The sequence below is a fragment of the Zerene cesonia genome, chromosome 12, assembly GCF_012273895.1.
Source record: "Zerene cesonia ecotype Mississippi chromosome 12, Zerene_cesonia_1.1, whole genome shotgun sequence".
NCBI lineage: Eukaryota > Metazoa > Arthropoda > Insecta > Lepidoptera > Pieridae > Zerene > Zerene cesonia.
In genome coordinates, this window is record NC_052113.1 from 2,301,053 (window position 1) to 2,319,422 (window position 18,370).

At 33.2% G+C, this 18,370-nt stretch overlaps 5 protein-coding genes across 5 annotated transcripts in view; 3 read left to right on the top strand and 2 right to left on the bottom strand.

The window, feature by feature from the left end:
- Window positions 1–2,523, bottom strand: part of LOC119830637 (ribosome biogenesis protein WDR12 homolog) — a 205,132-nt gene extending 202,609 nt beyond the window's left edge. Inside the window, exons 1-5 of the mRNA XM_038353694.1 lie at window positions 2,304–2,523; window positions 1,927–2,226; window positions 1,309–1,449; window positions 708–883; window positions 267–331 (exon numbers count right to left, since the gene is read on the bottom strand). Of these exons, the coding sequence (XP_038209622.1) occupies window positions 267–331; window positions 708–883; window positions 1,309–1,449; window positions 1,927–2,226; window positions 2,304–2,365 (744 nt within the window). The 5' untranslated portion in view covers window positions 2,366–2,523. The remainder of the gene's footprint in view (window positions 1–266; window positions 332–707; window positions 884–1,308; window positions 1,450–1,926; window positions 2,227–2,303) is intronic.
- Window positions 2,524–3,800: 1,277 nt separating this feature from the next.
- LOC119830783 (WD repeat-containing protein 75) lies at window positions 3,801–10,039 on the top strand. The gene is made up of 11 exons (XM_038353925.1): window positions 3,801–4,041; window positions 4,161–4,368; window positions 4,712–4,995; window positions 5,503–5,684; window positions 5,959–6,123; window positions 6,487–6,674; window positions 6,986–7,732; window positions 8,219–8,360; window positions 8,714–8,856; window positions 9,298–9,486; window positions 9,748–10,039. The coding sequence occupies exons 1-11, from the start codon at window positions 3,935–3,937 to the stop codon at window positions 10,033–10,035; spliced, it is 2,643 nt and encodes an 880-aa protein (XP_038209853.1). The 5' UTR covers window positions 3,801–3,934; the 3' UTR covers window positions 10,036–10,039.
- Window positions 10,040–10,536: 497 nt separating this feature from the next.
- LOC119830922 lies at window positions 10,537–12,335 on the top strand. The gene is made up of 2 exons (XM_038354111.1): window positions 10,537–10,834; window positions 11,398–12,335. The coding sequence occupies exons 1-2, from the start codon at window positions 10,537–10,539 to the stop codon at window positions 12,333–12,335; spliced, it is 1,236 nt and encodes a 411-aa protein (XP_038210039.1).
- A 220-nt stretch (window positions 12,336–12,555) lies between these two features.
- Window positions 12,556–13,931, top strand: LOC119830923. Its single transcript, XM_038354112.1, has 2 exons — window positions 12,556–12,880; window positions 12,973–13,931. Exons 1-2 carry the CDS (start codon window positions 12,556–12,558, stop codon window positions 13,929–13,931), a joined length of 1,284 nt encoding a protein of 427 aa, XP_038210040.1.
- A 100-nt stretch (window positions 13,932–14,031) lies between these two features.
- On the bottom strand, window positions 14,032–17,680 carry LOC119830924 (sodium channel protein Nach-like). The gene is made up of 8 exons (XM_038354113.1): window positions 17,673–17,680; window positions 16,956–17,150; window positions 16,485–16,638; window positions 16,166–16,296; window positions 15,553–15,726; window positions 15,240–15,459; window positions 14,471–14,669; window positions 14,032–14,243 (listed from the first exon to the last, which is right to left on the bottom strand). The coding sequence occupies exons 1-8, from the start codon at window positions 17,678–17,680 to the stop codon at window positions 14,032–14,034; spliced, it is 1,293 nt and encodes a 430-aa protein (XP_038210041.1).
- Between the last annotated feature and the right edge of the window lie 690 nt (window positions 17,681–18,370).

Below are 18,370 nucleotides of genomic sequence, written 5' to 3' on the forward strand. Positions count from 1 at the left end.
TTATCAACACCCATGAACAGATTGCACGAAGGCTTAAGGGGATAAAGGAAAGTAGTAGTAAGGGTATGATAAAGGACAGGGGCCTATGTCTTTATTGTAGCCTTAAGAAGTTTCTAGAAACATAATGATGCATTGTATATATTCAAATCATCTATTGTTATGTACTTTAGAATAGAGATAAAACAATACTAAGAGAAAAAAATACAAAATATATGCAACTGCTTTTATGAACATGAATCCAAATAAAAAAGCAAATTTAAACTCACTCTGGAGCTGCCTTGCTCGGGTTTACTTTTCTTTTTTGATGGTACATTGTCTTCATCAGATAGACCTAAAATGAAAAAATGGGAAAAACTGTAAATTTGATTAATACTTAAGAACTCATTATCTTTATAATTTTTTCCTTATAATTTTATAGTAAATCAAAGAATTGCTGAACATATTTTATCTATCTACTATTTCACTAAAACTTTTGAAATTACATAAATGACACTAATATAATAAATGTGAAAGTATGTTTGTTTGGATGTTTATCTGCCAACCGTGTTGAAACTACTGCATGGATTTTGATGAAATTTGGTATACAGACAGGGTATGAGCTGACTTGGGTAATAAAATACTTTTTATCCCGATTTAATGCTGGGATAAAACAGGAATAATGATATCTAGGTAGACGAGTGTCTAGTTATTAATAATCCCAAACTAACTTGCACTCCAAAGGCAAACATTAGTATCCCAGCTCCCCGTTGCGAGCCGCTTGGCGTCCGCAGACACGGCGAGACATTCCACCCCTTTGTCGTGGCCTCGGAAAGTGACCACACAGTCCACAGAATTTGTGGACACATTCCAAACCCAAAGCATGGCTGATTGGTCGTGGGATCCGCTGAAAAATATAGGTCAGCTGAATTGAGTTCAAATTGAAAAAAATTGCTTATACAACATGACTAATAATTCATCATCATCATCATCATCAGCCCAAATATGTTCTCACTGCACAGGCCTCCTATGAGGGGGCCTCCTATTGAGGCCATACTCCACCACGCAGACCAAGTGCATTTTAGCAGACATCTCATGTCAGCCAATTTTTTCCTTCATTGTGTGAAGCAGCGATGATTTGAATAATGTGCAGATAAATCCAGAAATCAATTTATTTCTTACACACTGTCTTTACACCAGCATTTTGCTTTTAACCCAACCTAACCTAATCACTGATTAGTGGCGGTAAATAAATATTTCATGTTATTACAGACGAAAGGTTACTCTTAAAACCCTGATTTAAATTTGCCTTTTTCAAAAGGTATTCATTACCTTGCAAAAACCGCTTGATCGCCATTGAAGGATACCCAAGCAACTGCTTTCACTGGTGATGTGTGGCCTGGGATAGCAAGCTTATGTTGACCTTTAGAAGTCCATATATGGAGACTGTTGTCATAGCTCCCAGAGAGGATCCTATAAATTCAAAATTCATTAATATAATACAAGCTCTATGCCCTGAAAGTAAAAATTCATAAAACATGTCAAATTATATAAATTTAACAATATAAAAAAAATAATAATAAAAATCTTTTTTGATATATGACTACCAACTTCTGTTACGGTATTTAATACAAATTTTTGTAATTACAAAATGCTAACTGAACTCATTTGAGATCACGTTCTACACAATGTATATAAGCAAAATAAGAAAATGGTAAAACAAAAATATTCAAATTATTTACAGGAACTTGATTTGCTGGCTCTCCCACATACCTGTAGTTTTTTTTTATTAATGTTAGACCAAATCTGCATGTGCATTATGAATAAGTTATTAAATATATAATACGTTTTAAGTTTTTTTTTTGCTTTTCATTGTTCAAAAATTATTCAAACTCTTATTTATATTAATAACTTCCATATATTAGTAACTTCCATTCATTATCCACTTACCAATTTCCATGTGTATCAACTGCTGAAACCCAATCATCGTGCATCAAGCAATCTTGAGGGCTTGGCGCGGGAAATCGTTCTATATATTCAATTTCTAAAGTTTCCTCAGTTGAGACACTTCTCTCTTGAAGGTGTTCCGAAACAGACGTCCGTAGTAGTTCTCCGCATACTAGAAAATCGAAATCTATCGCTTTCTGAACTAACGGGTTGCATTCCTTCAGTAAACCATTAACTAAGGTGCTCAAGTCTGATGTTTGTACATTGGTCTGGATAGCTATTGGAATATCTGGGATCGCATACCTACAAAATATAGAGATAAATGAAAATTCACTTCTTTACATATCGTAGATATTATTTAAGAAAAAGATTGTACTTACTGTTCTTGCTTAGTAACAAATCGGACTTGTATTTGTGCGGCCTCTTCGGTTTCACCCGCCATAATCTTTGCTGTGGTTTAAAAGAGTGCAACACAATTACCAAAAGATATTTAAAGTTGACTATTTAAGTAACTAAGAAGTAATATATTTTAGATACATTTATTTTAAAAACAAAATAATAACACGTTTTATAATAAAAACGCGTGCGATTGACAGTTTCAATTAACAAATACAATTTACAAATGACAAGCACAGATGATGAACTAGTTACTATGTAAAAAACAAGTGACTTCGTCCACAGATTCAGAACTAACTTCGTCAATGTGACTGTATTGCTTACAGCAAAATGGATACATAAGTAAAATCAATACGTAACGAGGAATTATATAGAAAATTAAAAACTTTGTATGTTATAATCATATTAAATTGGATCAGCTCGCACCGGGGAAATACCCTCGCAGAAGGTCGGCGTAAAATAGCATACTGCTCTTTGGTTCGGTGAGTTGGGGAGCCCTCCGGCTCTCGCTCTCGTCTATATCCTTCGCATTCCTTTCACTCATTCCTTCTCGATAATCCTTTCTAATTTGAAGTCGGCAATACATTTGTAGAGGCGTAAGGTCAGCAATCGACGCTACGCCTCTCCAAATGTTCATGGGGGTGGTAGCACTTAACATCAGGCGACCCACCAGCTCCATTGCCGAGAATGACATAAAAAAAAGCTTGCACACAAGTAACTCGTGTTGTATTTTTCCGGATGGGAACATATTATATATAACATGAGCTATATTCATATTAAACAATAATCAATTATGTACACACACAAACTGCGTGCGAGCAAACGTGGTAGGTTGACTGTGGTACTTTCGCAAGGGTCAAGCGAAAGGAGCGAGCATGCTGCGATAGCGGCCTGCGAGTGCCAGAGTGGACTTTTGGGCGTTTCTCACTGTAACTAATAAACTTTGTGTGTGGGTATACACTATACTACACTTGGCTTGGTTACAAGGCATGTGACGTGAAAGTTAGTTTCTAGTACCTACTTTAAAGATGTTGGTTCTATTATTTTTAATTATGAGAAAAATTTTATCTAATGCTGTTTAGAGATAAAAGCGTTACGAGAAACAACAGTAGGGACATTTTCATTTTCAACAGTGATTTAATCAATGACAATTTCCGAAAACTTAAGTGTTGTATTCATCTTCGGTATTAGAAATTTTTAAAGTGAAATTTAATTTGAATTGCAATGTTGGGTGAACCAATTTGAGGCTTACTCATGAACATTAACTTTATTAATAAGTGAACTATACGTATGCTGTGATAAACTATTTAACCCTGTGCTGGTCAGTCACATTCTCACTTATAACTCAAAATTACATACGGACGATATTTGCAAATATTGTGCGAATGTATGTAACATAGTTGCATGTTTGGTGAAATGTCTTATCTTTACTGGGTCAAGTATATTTCTTACTCTGTGCTATTCAATTGACAATTGACAATTGATATTATCAAAAGTATAATGTTTACAAGTGCTGTATTTAGAGGTTAGATCATGTGGACAACATAATAATTGCATTAAGAATATTAACTACCAATCGAATTTATGTCTCGTTTCCTGTAGTTGCAATATCAATATGGTTGTTAAAGTACACGAGAATCGAAATGAGAAGAACTATATACTCAATCGAAAATCTGGCAGAAGTATAATAGAGCGCCGACCTGTATTTTCCCCCGATGGAGAGTATGTATTTTATATACGTATATTTTAAAGCTGATATTATTAATTTATTGCATTAAATAATCAATCGATTTGAATAAACCATAAAACTTGTATAAAATAACAAAGTATTAAAATTACAGATCACTTGTTATTATCGTGGAAAACACATTACGTGTATATAACATTTATACTGGCGATTGGGTCCGCTCACTTGAAACTGAAACTGCTGTGAACACTATCATTGGTGCAGAGTTTCCCGAACATCAGAACTACAACTTGTTTGGTTGTTCTAATAATGGCCTCCTTACTACTTGGACTTGGGAAAATGGTGCAGTTCTTAGAGAAATTGTAAGTAATATTGTAAATAATAAGTTTTAATCTCTCTAGCAATTTCATTGTAAGGAAATGGAAAATCAATACTTATGTATTAATGTTTCCCTGGCTCTGTTATAACAGTTTACTAAAAGTTAATTTATAATTATATATTAAAAAATTAAATATTTTTTTATCTTAAGGCCCATCACAAAAAAGGGTGCGGAATTGTTTCCTATGTTTCTTCATTTTGTTATTTTTAAATAGTGTCATAGATGGTCATTCAAAAAAATAACTTGCATACTCCATTAATATCAGATTCTGCATACATATTCCAGCCAAATTTATAATTTGTACATTCCTTCATTTTATATTCCAGGCCTTACAAATACCACACAATAATCAAGTAGTATCATTCAATATAATAAATGAATCGGATTGTTTATTACTAACTGCTCATCCAATGAAGAAGTTCTTACACATTGGATCGTACAATCTTAAAACGGGAGCATTAAACATTGAGTATGTTGATACAAAGGTGCCTAAGAATGATATACTTGCTGTTTCCATGGGGTTCTGTAACGGTGAACCTATTGCAGCCATTGTGAGTGGCTATTGCAAGTTGCATGTGCAGAACCTGAATAGACCAGAAAAGAGTGCATTGTAAGTATATATCGCATTAAAACAACTAAAAACTTCATCAGTATTTGTAGTACACGGTACAATAATCTTATATATAAAATTCTCATGTCACAATGTTAGTCTCTATACTCCTCCGAAACGGCTTGACCGATTCCTCTGAAATTTGGTAAGCATATTGGGTAGGTCTGATAATCGGCTAACATCTATTTTTCATACCACTAAACGATAAGAGTAAGGCAGAACAGCGTTTGCCGGGTGCAGCTAGTCTTATATATATATATAAAGAAATCCCTATTTCTTTCACCGTTAGAAAGCTGACATTACATGTGAGTGAGATAGGCTATATATGTACCATGGGTAAAATTATTCAATTAATATATTTTATCATTCTTGGGTACAGTTTCTCAAATAAAATTCTGCACTAAATCTATGAAATAAAATCTTTGCTAGACAAAATTAGTGTAATAAATTAGAAAATAAAAAAATGGGTGACTAGTGATATAAATATATATGTCATAATCTTTTCAGGCTCCGATCGAAGTACAGGTTGCTGTCTGTGTCTATGAGTAAGGGAGGTGCAATTGCAGCCACTGACACACTAGGCAGGACAATAGTGTATCGAGGCAATATTTGTGATCATATAAATGTGGGAAGTGAGGTGTTACATTGGCATGCCTTGCCTCTGTTTGCCGTTCATTTCTCTAAAGTAGGTGCGTACCATATTATCTTTTTAGAAGTGTTTAAGTATGGGTATTTTATTGGTAAATTGAATAATGAAAGTTTAAACAAAGCCTTAATAGTGTATACATTTTATGTAAAACTAAATAACTATAAAACTTATCTATTTTTGGAACTGCTCAAATATTAGTTTGTAGGAATATATTAATCACACTAAAATCTCTCATTAAAATAGACAAACTATTTGAAGTTATAATATTATTACTTCATATGTCCTTATAAAACAAAACATTCATTTTTTCACAGGTAGTTATATTCTTACTGGTGGAATGGAAAAAGTATTAGTCAAGTGGACCATTGGGAGCTTGGCGCAAAAAGCGAATGAGAAGAAATTTATCCCCCGCCTCCCAGGTTTCATCAGATATATAACAACAAGCAATGATCATGTTGCTGTCACTTTGTCCAATAATTGTGAGTTTTTTAAACTGACAAACAACATTATGATTTATTTTTTTATTTTTGATGCATTAGCTCTTCAAATTTTAACTTAACAGTAGCTCTTAAACAGCTCATGAAAAGTATTTAAGGAATTTTTTATGTTTCCGTGTTCTATTTGCTCATGTTATATATTTATAATCCAACATTTTACCATTATGAATGTACAGAGTTATAAAATAATTTCGATTTTATACTATAAATAATATTCCTCAATTTCTTACCAATCACTGCTTATGAACTAACAAATTACCTGATTTAATTGCACTTTTTTATCACAATCTAAATGTGTATGTATCATTCTACACTATTTTAATATGTCATTTAATCTGTCTTCAGCTGTGGTGATAGCGAACATGCAACTTCACGTAACAACAACCATCCTAGAGTGTGGAGGTTTATCATCAGTGACTCGCTCACTTGGTTCGTCCCTTATATACCACAAGAAGCTATCGTCGCTTATTGTACCGGGTAGAACGGGCTATTTGCAGTTATTTTCCACTACTACGGATAAAGTTCTATATAATGTGAGTTGTTTAACTTTATGTTTTTTTATGTATTATAATATGTTATACTTATATGAAAGATATTTAATATCGTTCTTATAAACAATTAATTGGCACAAAAAATTTATCAACAATATTAAAACTAAACATACCATACATTAAACATACCATGTACATGTTGTGAAGTTTACTTCAATTGGCCCTTACGAATTCTTTAGTGATAACTCTAGTTACATATTTTCAAGTTAACGAAAATTTTTACATGCCCACCAAAAATGGAATGATTGCTCTTTTTCCAGATACTATATAATATACCTTTTTATTCGTTACAGATTGACATAACAGAAGTGAACCACATACCAAGCGAGCGTTACAACATACTGCCAGTAGAAACGGAAGTGACTTGCGCTGCCATAAATGCAAGTGGTTTATGGCTTGTCACCTCCGAATACAGATATGATGGCACTAATTACCCTGAGGAAAAACTCAAGTTCTGGTCGACACACTACAATGCATCTTCCTCTTTCAAATTAAACACCTGTGTCAACCTATCACACGGAGGTTGCGACGTAGTCTCTATTGCTCTCAGCAGAAAGGGTGATTTTTGTATAACAGCTGGAAACGATCAGAAGTTCAGGATATGGAAATTTTCTATGGAAAAAGGCAAAAATAGGTGGCTCTGCCTCACCGCGTGCTATTATTCGTCCGGTATCGCGCATTATTTATCCAACCCGGTGTTAAATGAGTTCAAACATGGAGATATTCTCGGAATTGGTACAGTGGCTGAACGGCCATATTTGAGCCAAGACCAAAATGAGAATGATATGGTCAGAAAAGTGTGGAATATTCATAAATCCAATATCAATGATAGGATGGTGGAACAGAATTCTTATAAGGGGGATAACGCTATGGGGGGCGTGGCCATATCACAGGATGGGTCGTTGATAGCTGCCTGGTTTGGGAGTAAATTAACGCTGTGGGATTCGCATTTGTGTAACTTGAGAACTACGTTATCACATCCCGCGTTACGGCCGAAAGGGAGAGAAGTTCAGTTCGGAAATATGGATGCGGCGCACTATGTAAGGATTTTCTTAACTTTTAATATTGCTTAATTATTTCATATCTTTTTCTATTCAAAATGACGATATTTATCTTATTTTTAGGCTATTTATAAAGTAAATTGTTCCAATGTTGTAACACATACTTTACACTAATATATTAAATACCCACAATGATTTACAGAATGACCATAATAATCGTTGCATGTATTTGAAGAGCGATTTTTGAAGTGATTTCTTCTTAAACCACTTCGTTACGTGACGCATTACGGTACCTACCTATCTGGCTCCCTTTTCCTCACGCATACGGCAGCGGTAGGCAGTCTCCACCTCTTTCACTCTAACCCACAGCACTATATGTATATCTGTCGGAAATAAATTTAAATTATCACTTCTTTTGTCCATCCCGATTTTTTTATATAAAAAATCAAATTATAAGTGGTCTTTTTTGTATTGTTAGTTTGAAATTGTTAGTTTATTATTTACATGTAAATTTTAATATTTCAGTTAGTATGTACAACGGATTACTGTCTAGCCGTGTGGAGTCTGTTGTCTCTAACAATGAAGTGGATGGTACAGAACAGTCCCACGTGTCTCGTAGCTGATCCATTCTCTAACAGGATGATGGTTGTCAACCAGGATAATGATGGTAAGGCCCCTTTTTGTAAGTGTTAATTTGACAGCTTTTATAATATACCAATATGAGCTTGTTATTCAAATTTTCAAATATATTTATTTCAAAATTTTTGATTTTATTCTATGTGTATGTATTGATTTCATGTATATAGTATTTTTTTCGTGTAACAACAAGGCACATTAAAATTAATAAAGAGAAGGCATATAATATAAATATGGTAACACATGGTATGTCTCATAGTACAAAATCTTTATTTATTACTTTTACTGCTCATTTCTTTTTACTATTTAGTCATTATTTCTTTCTCTAACGTCCAAATGCCATATTATAACGATGATAATTCAACAATTGCTTTTTCCTCACAGTGTTTGTGTTCACACCACACGATTCCACTCCAGTGCTGTCTCGCAAGCGTCTATTAGACCCAGAAGAAGGCGCAATCAGCCAGTGTGCGTTCGGGAACACAACTCGTAACGATGTTACTGTTTATCTATTGAGGAATAACTCTGTGAGTTTATATTGAAGATTGTTTTTTTTTTGTAAAATAATAACAATACATATGCTTTCAAAATGATTACAAAATATATTATCATCTAAGCAACTGCACAAATATGCTAAGAGTCTATGCCTATTTATATTGCAAAATGAATAATAAGTATTTATTTATTAAAAAATGCTTTAAGTACTTATATGAATATAAGTACTTATAGCTTTTTTAGGGTTTCCGTTTCCTTTTCCTTATCCTTATCCTAATCTTCCCCAGCTCATTCCTTCTTTCCAGTTATCGATCTTTTCCTTATTCCTTACCTCGTAAATGCGGGCAGCACATTCGCAGAGGCATTACCTTGCGAATATTCATGGGCGGTGGTGATCGTTACCATCAGCTCAGTTGCCTGCTATGGCATTAAAAAAAGGGTTGAAATAAATTTCCAATACAATGTATTTACAGGAGTTATATAGTCTAGAGCCAGAACGGTCATCAAAGAAGCAACTAGAAGCGATAACGCACAGGAACCTGCCAGCGTCCAAGTTCAGCACGCTGTTGGCTGAACAGCAAGTCTCTGAAGTGACGTCATCAGCGGTTGCTGAAATTCAGCAATTGAATCAAGAGTCGCTGGGACACAAGGCTACGTCTCTGGTGAGTTGTATTTGTGAAGAAGATTATATTTTATTCATATATTTATAATTTCTACCAATTTAATTGCTACTTAAACTGATCTGAAACTGATTAACAATACACTTCTTACACCATCCAGTATCCAACATAACACAGATGGTTCTATTTATAATATGTTTTTCTTACCGTCTATTCCATCTTCTCTGCGTATCATTTCCAGCAACTGAGTTAGTGGTCAAGCGTATCTCTATTGTTCATAAAATTATATTATAAACTTTTCAGTTTCTATCATCATCATCATACATGGTGCCACCAGTGACGTCACTCAGTACATCATTCTTAGAACTGATATCTGGATGCCAAGAAGTAGAAGAAATTGATGATCAGCAACCAGCTATGGAGGTAGATGCCGATACAAGTGATGATGAAGAAATACCCAAAGTATCGGCGCCCAAACCTGAACAATTATGCAAGGCTAATTATGAAAAAATTAAAGAGAAAAAGTTAAAGAAGCTTCTGGAAAATCAAGTTTTGGATTTAAATGTGACTGCTGATGTATTCGGCTTGTAAATAAATGACATTTTTTATGTTTGGTGTTTCATTGATCTTCTAAATTATATGAGCGTTTCAATATAATTTTGATATTTAAATTCAAGTAGGGAAAGTAAACTGTAAGGCAAAAAAATACAATATGATTTATGACTTGATATTAATAGCCCCATTAACCTTTAAAAAAACTTACTAAAATATCACTCCAATTTAAATAAGTAAAACATATACTCGCATAGTATGTCCCGTTTTTATCAACAGATATTTTAAAAGAGCTCGTGTGACGATGTTTTGTTTCACTTAATGCAAATAAATACTCTATTCAGTTAAATCAGTACGTAAATACTTTAATAGTTAATTAATGTACATTGTGATAGCAAGCGGCATCGTTAAACACACACATCTTTAAAGTATTAGGTAGATGTACAAATGTCTATAATACTAGTGGTGTAATAAGACAATACAAATAAAAGATAAATAACCTTTATTTATTCACACACAGCACCCAGACTGAACGTGATAATGGAATTATTAAAGGAATACGAAGTTAAATTTATTCTAGAGAAATGCGGTTACAGTAATATTGATTCTTTTCAATTTGTTTTGCAAAATTATTCGGAAGAACTTGTCGGTTATTTAGGTGAACATTTAAAGTTGATTATCGATGTTAAAGCTAAGGTCGAGTCTCGAGTGATTTTGTTCGTGAAATGCATACCAAGATTCGATGAGTATAAAGCTCAATACTTACGTGAAACGACTTTTTTCAAAAAGGAGTTCGTTTTATTGAGTTCGCTTTTCAATCAATTTGTAAAATATGAAGGTAAGCTGTATTATATCAGTTAATATTTTCTTATTTTGAATTATTTACTTATATATTTTACATAATTTTATATTCACACCTCAAATTATGTATATCTATACTACCTATTATTTTTACACGCTTTTTATTAGCTTCACCTGTATGTTTGTTTGTTTGTATGTTTGTTTGTTTGTATGTTTGTTTGTTTGTATGTTTGTTTGTTTGTATGTTTGTTTGTTTGTAACTGACTTCTTTGGGCGCGATTTTGACCCACTTTAAACGGCCAGATTTCGTTCAAACTTTGTAGATTTATTGAGGACCGATGACAATACACTAATTTGATAAAATTATTCCAGTTTTCAATTTGCAAAATATGATTTTTGTTAAAGCGTGTTTTATAGTTTTTTTAAACTATTATATTTTATTATTTATACATACCGTTAAAAATATATATACAAACGCATCAACTCTTAATTCTTACTTCTGTTTTATAAATATGTATAAAACAAAAATTATTTGTATTCTTACTTTACACTAAGTATCAATTTTATATCAATTTTATTTATTTACTAAATGTATTTCAGGAACAAGAAAATGGCACCCGGAATTACTTTACGCAAAAGATAACGTTTTAGTCTTCGAGGATGTCACCGAAATTGGTTATACAATGCCCGACTGTAAAAATAACTTCACTTACGAAGAGACAGTCGCAACTGTAGAAGCTATGGCCAAATTTCATGCACAATCATTTATACTTGAAAACAGTAAATCGAAAGAACTGAAACGACCATATAGCATATGGGAAGACTTTGGCGAATATTTAAGTGAACCAGCAAGGGGGCAGATGTGGAGGGACACTGGGCGAAACGGGGTTATGGACTATCTAAAGACATACTCCGCATACAAAGATGAGCCAAACTTCATCTTACTCGTTGATAAAATTATTCCTGACTTGTTTGATCGCGCTAATAATTCAGCCAAGCCCTCTTCACATTATCGAAATGTGGTTGTCCATCGTGATATTTGGGCTAATAATGTTTTTTTTAAACCTTACAATGGTGAATTGCATGCTTTAATTGTTGATTTCCAAACTGCGTTGTATGCGTGCCCGATGATAGACTTAACTGCAGCTATATTTATTAATACGAGAAAGGAATTTCGTTTAACGCACACAAAAGACATATTAGATGTCTATTATAATTGTCTAAAAAATGCAATGGAAGTTGAAAATTTAAACGTATCGGAATTTATTAGTAGAGAGCAACTGTCACAAGCGTATGAAGAGAGTATTTTGTTTGGTATCATTCAAGCATCACTAATTGTTCCTATAATAATGATACCTGCTGATACAATAGATGGTGTTCGTGATGGGGGTGAAAAAAATCATGAATTCGATTCCATTTCTCGTAGCAGTTATTTCATAGACTCAGCTAAGAACAGTGAATGTTATTACGATAGAGTTTCGGAATTATTTGATGAAATAGTAGAAAGGTACATTTTGCCTATCTTGAAATCAAAATAAATCGTCTTAAGTTTGGTACAATATTTACATTCCGATATGCACTGTATGTTAGATTAATTCTTAACTAAACACATTTCAGAGCTGATAATAATTAATATTACCTACACCATGTAATAGTTTAGTTAATAGTGTAATGTTAAAACAGTTTATTATTGTGTATTTGGAACGATCGTAGTTCTAATTTTAGTTGAAACTCTGTATAAAAATAAGTAAAAACGACATGTCAAATAGTGATGAAATTAAGCATTATATTAGCGAAGATAACATTAAACTAGTTACTGAAAAATATTTTGGAACAGAAAAAGTGGTCGCGCACACGTATTCTATTGAGTTTGCTAGTAAACATATGTTAGGATTTTTGTGTGATTATCTAAAATTAAACATTAATGCGCAGTTAAATAATGGGGAGCTTAAAAATCTAATTTGCTTTATAAAATCTATATCCAAGAGCAATAAAGCAAAAGCAGCTATGGTACAGGACCTTAAACTGTTCGATAAAGAATTGAAATTTTACACTGTAATTAAGGAAAGAATACATATAACAGGTCGGTTTTTGAATTTTATTTTTTTTATTAAATTTGTATCATGAAGTCGATATAATTATGAAGTTATAATAAAACCATTTTCATATTTTAAGGGATAAAATCATGGAGTCCAGAGCTAATACTTGGTTTAAAGGATGCTATGGTATTTGAAAATTTGAATACTCTCGGATACAGAGTGCGAAATAAATTAAAGACATTTGATAAAGCTCACACATTACAGGCATTACGAACTCTAGCGCGTTTACATGCTTCAACAATAATTTATGAAGAAAGAAAATCAGAGGACCTCCACCTCCCATACAGAGTCAATGATGAATTTGAAGCATATTTAGATGAAGGTGGATATCATATTTCCGACCCATGGTATATTCAGTGTATGATTGGAGCTTTGGAAGTTGTTAAAAGTCATTCAAAATATGCTAAAGATGATATCGTTATTGGTAAATGTATAGAGAAATGGACATATGTTTGGAAAGCGGCTTTAGATTTAGCTAATTATTCTCCAAAGTATAGAAATGTGATATGCCACAGAGATTTGTGGAATAATAATATGTTATTCCGTTACTCGACAGTTAATGGGCTGGAAGTACCAGACGATTGTTTATTAGTGGACTTCCAAGCTGTAAGATGTCATCCTCCTGCTGGAGACATAATGCTTCTCTTATATTGCAACCTGGAGAGAGATTTCCGTGAAGAAAACTTTAAATTGTTCCTGAATTTCTACTACGATGCTCTTGAAATGGAATTAATTAACAATGATATATTGATAAGAGACGTCTTAACTTTTGAGGAACTTGACAAATCAGCTGAAGAATTTAGACCCTGGGGTCTTGTACTAACGGCTTGCCTGGTCCCACAATTTTGGATGGATGATGAGCTTACAACAAAAATATTCACTGATTCTGCTCGATTTGAAGAAATACTTTCTAAGGATAAGGCAAAATTTATGAGGACAATGATTGATGAAGATGCAATTTATAGAGACAAGGTATTGGGAATTTTTGAGGAAATTGTAACAGAGTATTGTATAGATAATAAGGAATTTTTATGAATAATTACATGGGTAAGGTGTGAACACTTTTATTGGGTAGTAAAGTTATTGTCATATTAAAATGTTGCATGTGTGCCATGTATGTTATTAGCTATAAATTTCATTTTACTCTCGTATTTCTCTTCAAGAACTTCACCGAACGTCTCCCAAATTTGTTCTCTTCGAGCTTTCGGCCAAACTTTTTATGCCAGGGATCCTCGTTGCGCCTCGCATATATGTTACAGAAAGGCCGTATTAAAATAATGTAAATTAATTCCACAAAGCTGAGAATGCTTGCTCCGAGGAAAAGGCCGCCTGTTCCACCTGTTGATACTGAACATAATTCAATTAATTTAATTTGTAGCAATATAACAATGCAATTTAATTAACAAAAAGGGTTAGAAAATGAGCAAATTTTTATGTATTAATGATAATTCAAAATAATAAATAAATAATCAATTTAAACATAAAATGTATTTGAAGCCACAGAGGATAGAAGGTCATGATAAGGATTTCTCATTAAAACGTTATATTTTTTCATTAAAGTATTACTGACTCACCAACCAAATCAAGTGCTCCACGTACAACATTCCTTCTATATCTTTCACTAGGTAGGAATGCAAGCTCTATTTCTATTCTAGCATAATTATCATCTATAGGCTTTTTAAGATCCTTTACAATAGATATTTCTGCTTCCGTGCAGGATGGCAAACAATCACAGAAGAGGCCAATTCGAGATGACCATCTTGCTCTGAGTACCTATAATGAGGCATCCATAAAAAGGGGTCATGAGCAAAAAAAAAAAATGGAAATAAAAATATGTTAGGTGGGCAGGTGTCAGAATTTATTAGCCCACCCATATCTCTAGTTTGCCATATTATCCCGAGGTGAGTTATATGCCCAGAAGATACCATTATAAGGTTTCGATCTGGTTAATAGAGTAAAACATAGAAGTTCAGTCATCTATTTTCCATAAACAGAATCTATTGGGAAAAGCTAGGTATATAAAAACATGTTATCAGTCATTTTCCATTTGAGGAATGGGTCCTTGCTTTATTTTGATTTAGATACCTAATAATTTTCATGTTTTTTCTAAGATTATAATTTTATCAAATAAATGTCCTAGCAAATTGAGTACATTTGTACAGAGTTTATGTTTTCTTGCTAATTAGTTAATCAAATCGATATTGGAATAATTTTAGCTGCTATAAGCAAAAAATATGGAAGTAACATATTTTTTAAGCTTAACTTGACAAAAACTATTGAAATAAAGCTCAAACATACCGATAGCGCATTTAAATTATTGTTTATGCAAATAACACCGCTAACATTGCACTTTAAATGTTCTTCTATGTTAGGCATATAGAAATTTGTGCAATTACAAGTGCGTAATTGAGCGTTTTTTCTGCATTGTACTGTACATGCGGTATATGAATAATGGGGATATACGTCCAATATATTCTCATCGGTGTAGCGACATTTACGCTTTTCTGGTGATATTAATCTGGCACCAGCGTCGTTTGCAATGTCTTTTATAGAAATGAGACGCCTGTAAATAAATTTATAGCAATTAGTGATTCGTAAAGAACGCGATGAAGGGAGAACTCGCAACGTCAAACTTCATGAGCCTGTAAAATCTTACTTCCTATAAATTTCCGGGCCAACATTCATGATATCAGACCCAGGGGTCGTTATGGAGGGTACTTCCTCTTCATTTAAAACGAACACCCTCCCCGGGACGAGCACGTTGAACATCATCGCGCCGGGGCCAGTTGTCCGGTTGCTCACCAGTTCCAAACGGGGCGGATGTCTTTCTCTGTAATCAATCTTTAGATATTATGCAAAATACGTGGAATTAGATTGGATGTAGAAATATTGAATTGGGAACATTGCATGTTTCGTATAAAAAAGTACATGACGTAGACGCTTGTCTTTTTAATGCGCGCGTGTTTTTTCTTTTACTTACTTCAAAAGTCGGTAGTGTTCTTACCAATGTTTGATCAAAATAGGTCAAAGATTTGTTGCTACATAAGTAAGTACTAGTACTATTAATGTAACTTCTAGTAAAATAGAAAAATTATTGATTTTACAAAAGTTGCCGTTTCTAATGCGAAATATGGACTAATGAATGGTCCTGTATCAATTAAACGTACCTAATGAGATGCTTTACAGTGCAGTTGAGACTATTGAATCGGACTGAATTTTATGAATACGACTATTGTGCTGCAGAAAATAGAAATGAAAAATCTGTCTACCTTCCTTGTATGGTGTTGATTGCAAAACAAACCCCAAACTCTGTATCCATGGGTCGAAAATACTTGCAACAGTCGAAACTGATGCCATTCCACGAACAATTAGATATTATTTCATTGCAGTTACTTCTGATCTGTTATTAAATAAAGTACTTTTTATAATCTACATTTCTATAATGCTAGACTCGTTTATCTCCTTTAGGTGTATATTTTATAGCTATATCAAATTGTGTGAAATAAATTTGATATATATTTAGTAATTTATTATAAATTTTGATCATTAATGAATGTATTTACTTTTCAACCACATACAACAACTCACCAGATTCACATAATACGTAATGTTATCAGCAAAACACTCTGACAAAGCGTTTTCTGCATTGCAAAATTCGCTCGTATAATACGCAACGCCTTTGTAAAATGCTAATTCCTTCAAAACTTCCTCTATGTTAAAGTCGTGATCCTTGCCCCATATACTAAAAGTTTTACAAGTAGAAAATATAAAAAGCATACTTAGAAAGGATGGAAGTACTTAATAACGGTTAAGTTTTGAAAACCAAGGGGTTTTTTTTTTACCGACGTTACCTATTTATACAAAGCTTGAGTATTACTTTAAAAATTAATAATGTAACCCTTAATCTCATTATGACGTTGGTATTAACAATCGCAAGCTTACTCTAGCAAGTTATATAACCGGGGTTTAGGTATCTCTAATTATTAGAATGTACTTAATCACACACACATGTACAACTAAACATCATAATGTTTAGTTGTACAATAATGTAGCACTTACCCATCCGAGATTTCCTCAATACGAGCTGTGTTATCGCTCTCGCAGATAGCTATCGTAGGAAAGTTGGTGTTCCAATCCGTATATGTGGTCTCAACGACGAAAGATATCGGATTGTTTAAGAACGCTCTGTACTGGGCCGCAATAAGTAATGATGAACAGTACCAAGACAACGATACGAATATCAACCAGAATGTTCTAGAATAGGATAATCCCCATCATAGATGTCAATGAATATTAATTTAGTGCTTTTTAACATTAATTTATGGTGAAAAATATGAAACAATCTCCCTTTACTAATGTAAACGTTTAGTGTTTTAATATTGTAAACTTATTGAATATTGATTTAAAAATGCGTCTGATGAAGTGAAAGTAGGTTAGCGTTTTCTGTTATATTGTAAGCATAGATTTTCTCGATATTTAGATAGGTTCTTAAAAATGTAGGATACTATGATTATTGATTAATTTCATGGTGAATTTATGAATTCAGAAAATGCATAATATCAAACCTCTCAATCCAGTGCCTCTCAGAGTCAGTAATAAACCTAAATCCATGAATAGATGTAGTATCAGGTAGACTTTTTATGCTATCCCACCAAATATTAACGTAATTATTTGAAGAGTTCATATTTCTAACAACTCTTCATATTTCTAACAACTCTTCAATGCTTCTATTGAATAATATTATATAATATTTGGAATACTTATTTTACGCGTTACTGGATCATTATCCTATAAAACGATAATTCACAATGATACAACTCCAAATCAGTCGGCAATTATGGATGATTACATCTACCGATTACTGTGTGAAACCACAGGTGTTCTTATGTTGCTTTGTATTTATTATGAATGCACAAAATACAATACAATAATGGTTCTACTGATGTTTGTGGTGATAACCTACTTTAATATTCAAATAAAAAAGCGAGAAATGATTATAACGTGGGAAAAGAATCAAACGCCTTTGCTACTATATCCCTACTAATATTATAAATGCGAAAGTAACTCTGTCTGTCTGTCTGTCTGTGACGCTTTCACGCCTAAACCACTGAACCGATTTTGATAAAATTTGGCATGAAGATAGAACTTAACTTGGGAAAGGACATAGGCAACTTTTTATTGCGAAAAAAGGGTAGAAAGGGTTGAAAGAGGGGATGAAAGTTTGTATGAAAGTTCGTTATTGTCAAACCAATTTTGATGAAACTTGGTATGATGATGGAGCGAAACGTGGGAAAGAATAGAACATAATTTTTTAATGCGAAGAAAATACCCCTTACCATGTCGCGCGATATAAGCGATTTCTACGCGGGCGAAGCCGCGGGCGAAAAGCTAGTTTAAATATATTTTTGACTATTTGTTAGTACCTACTTAAGTTCGGAATAATGCTATATGAAAACAAATAAAAGCCAATTTGA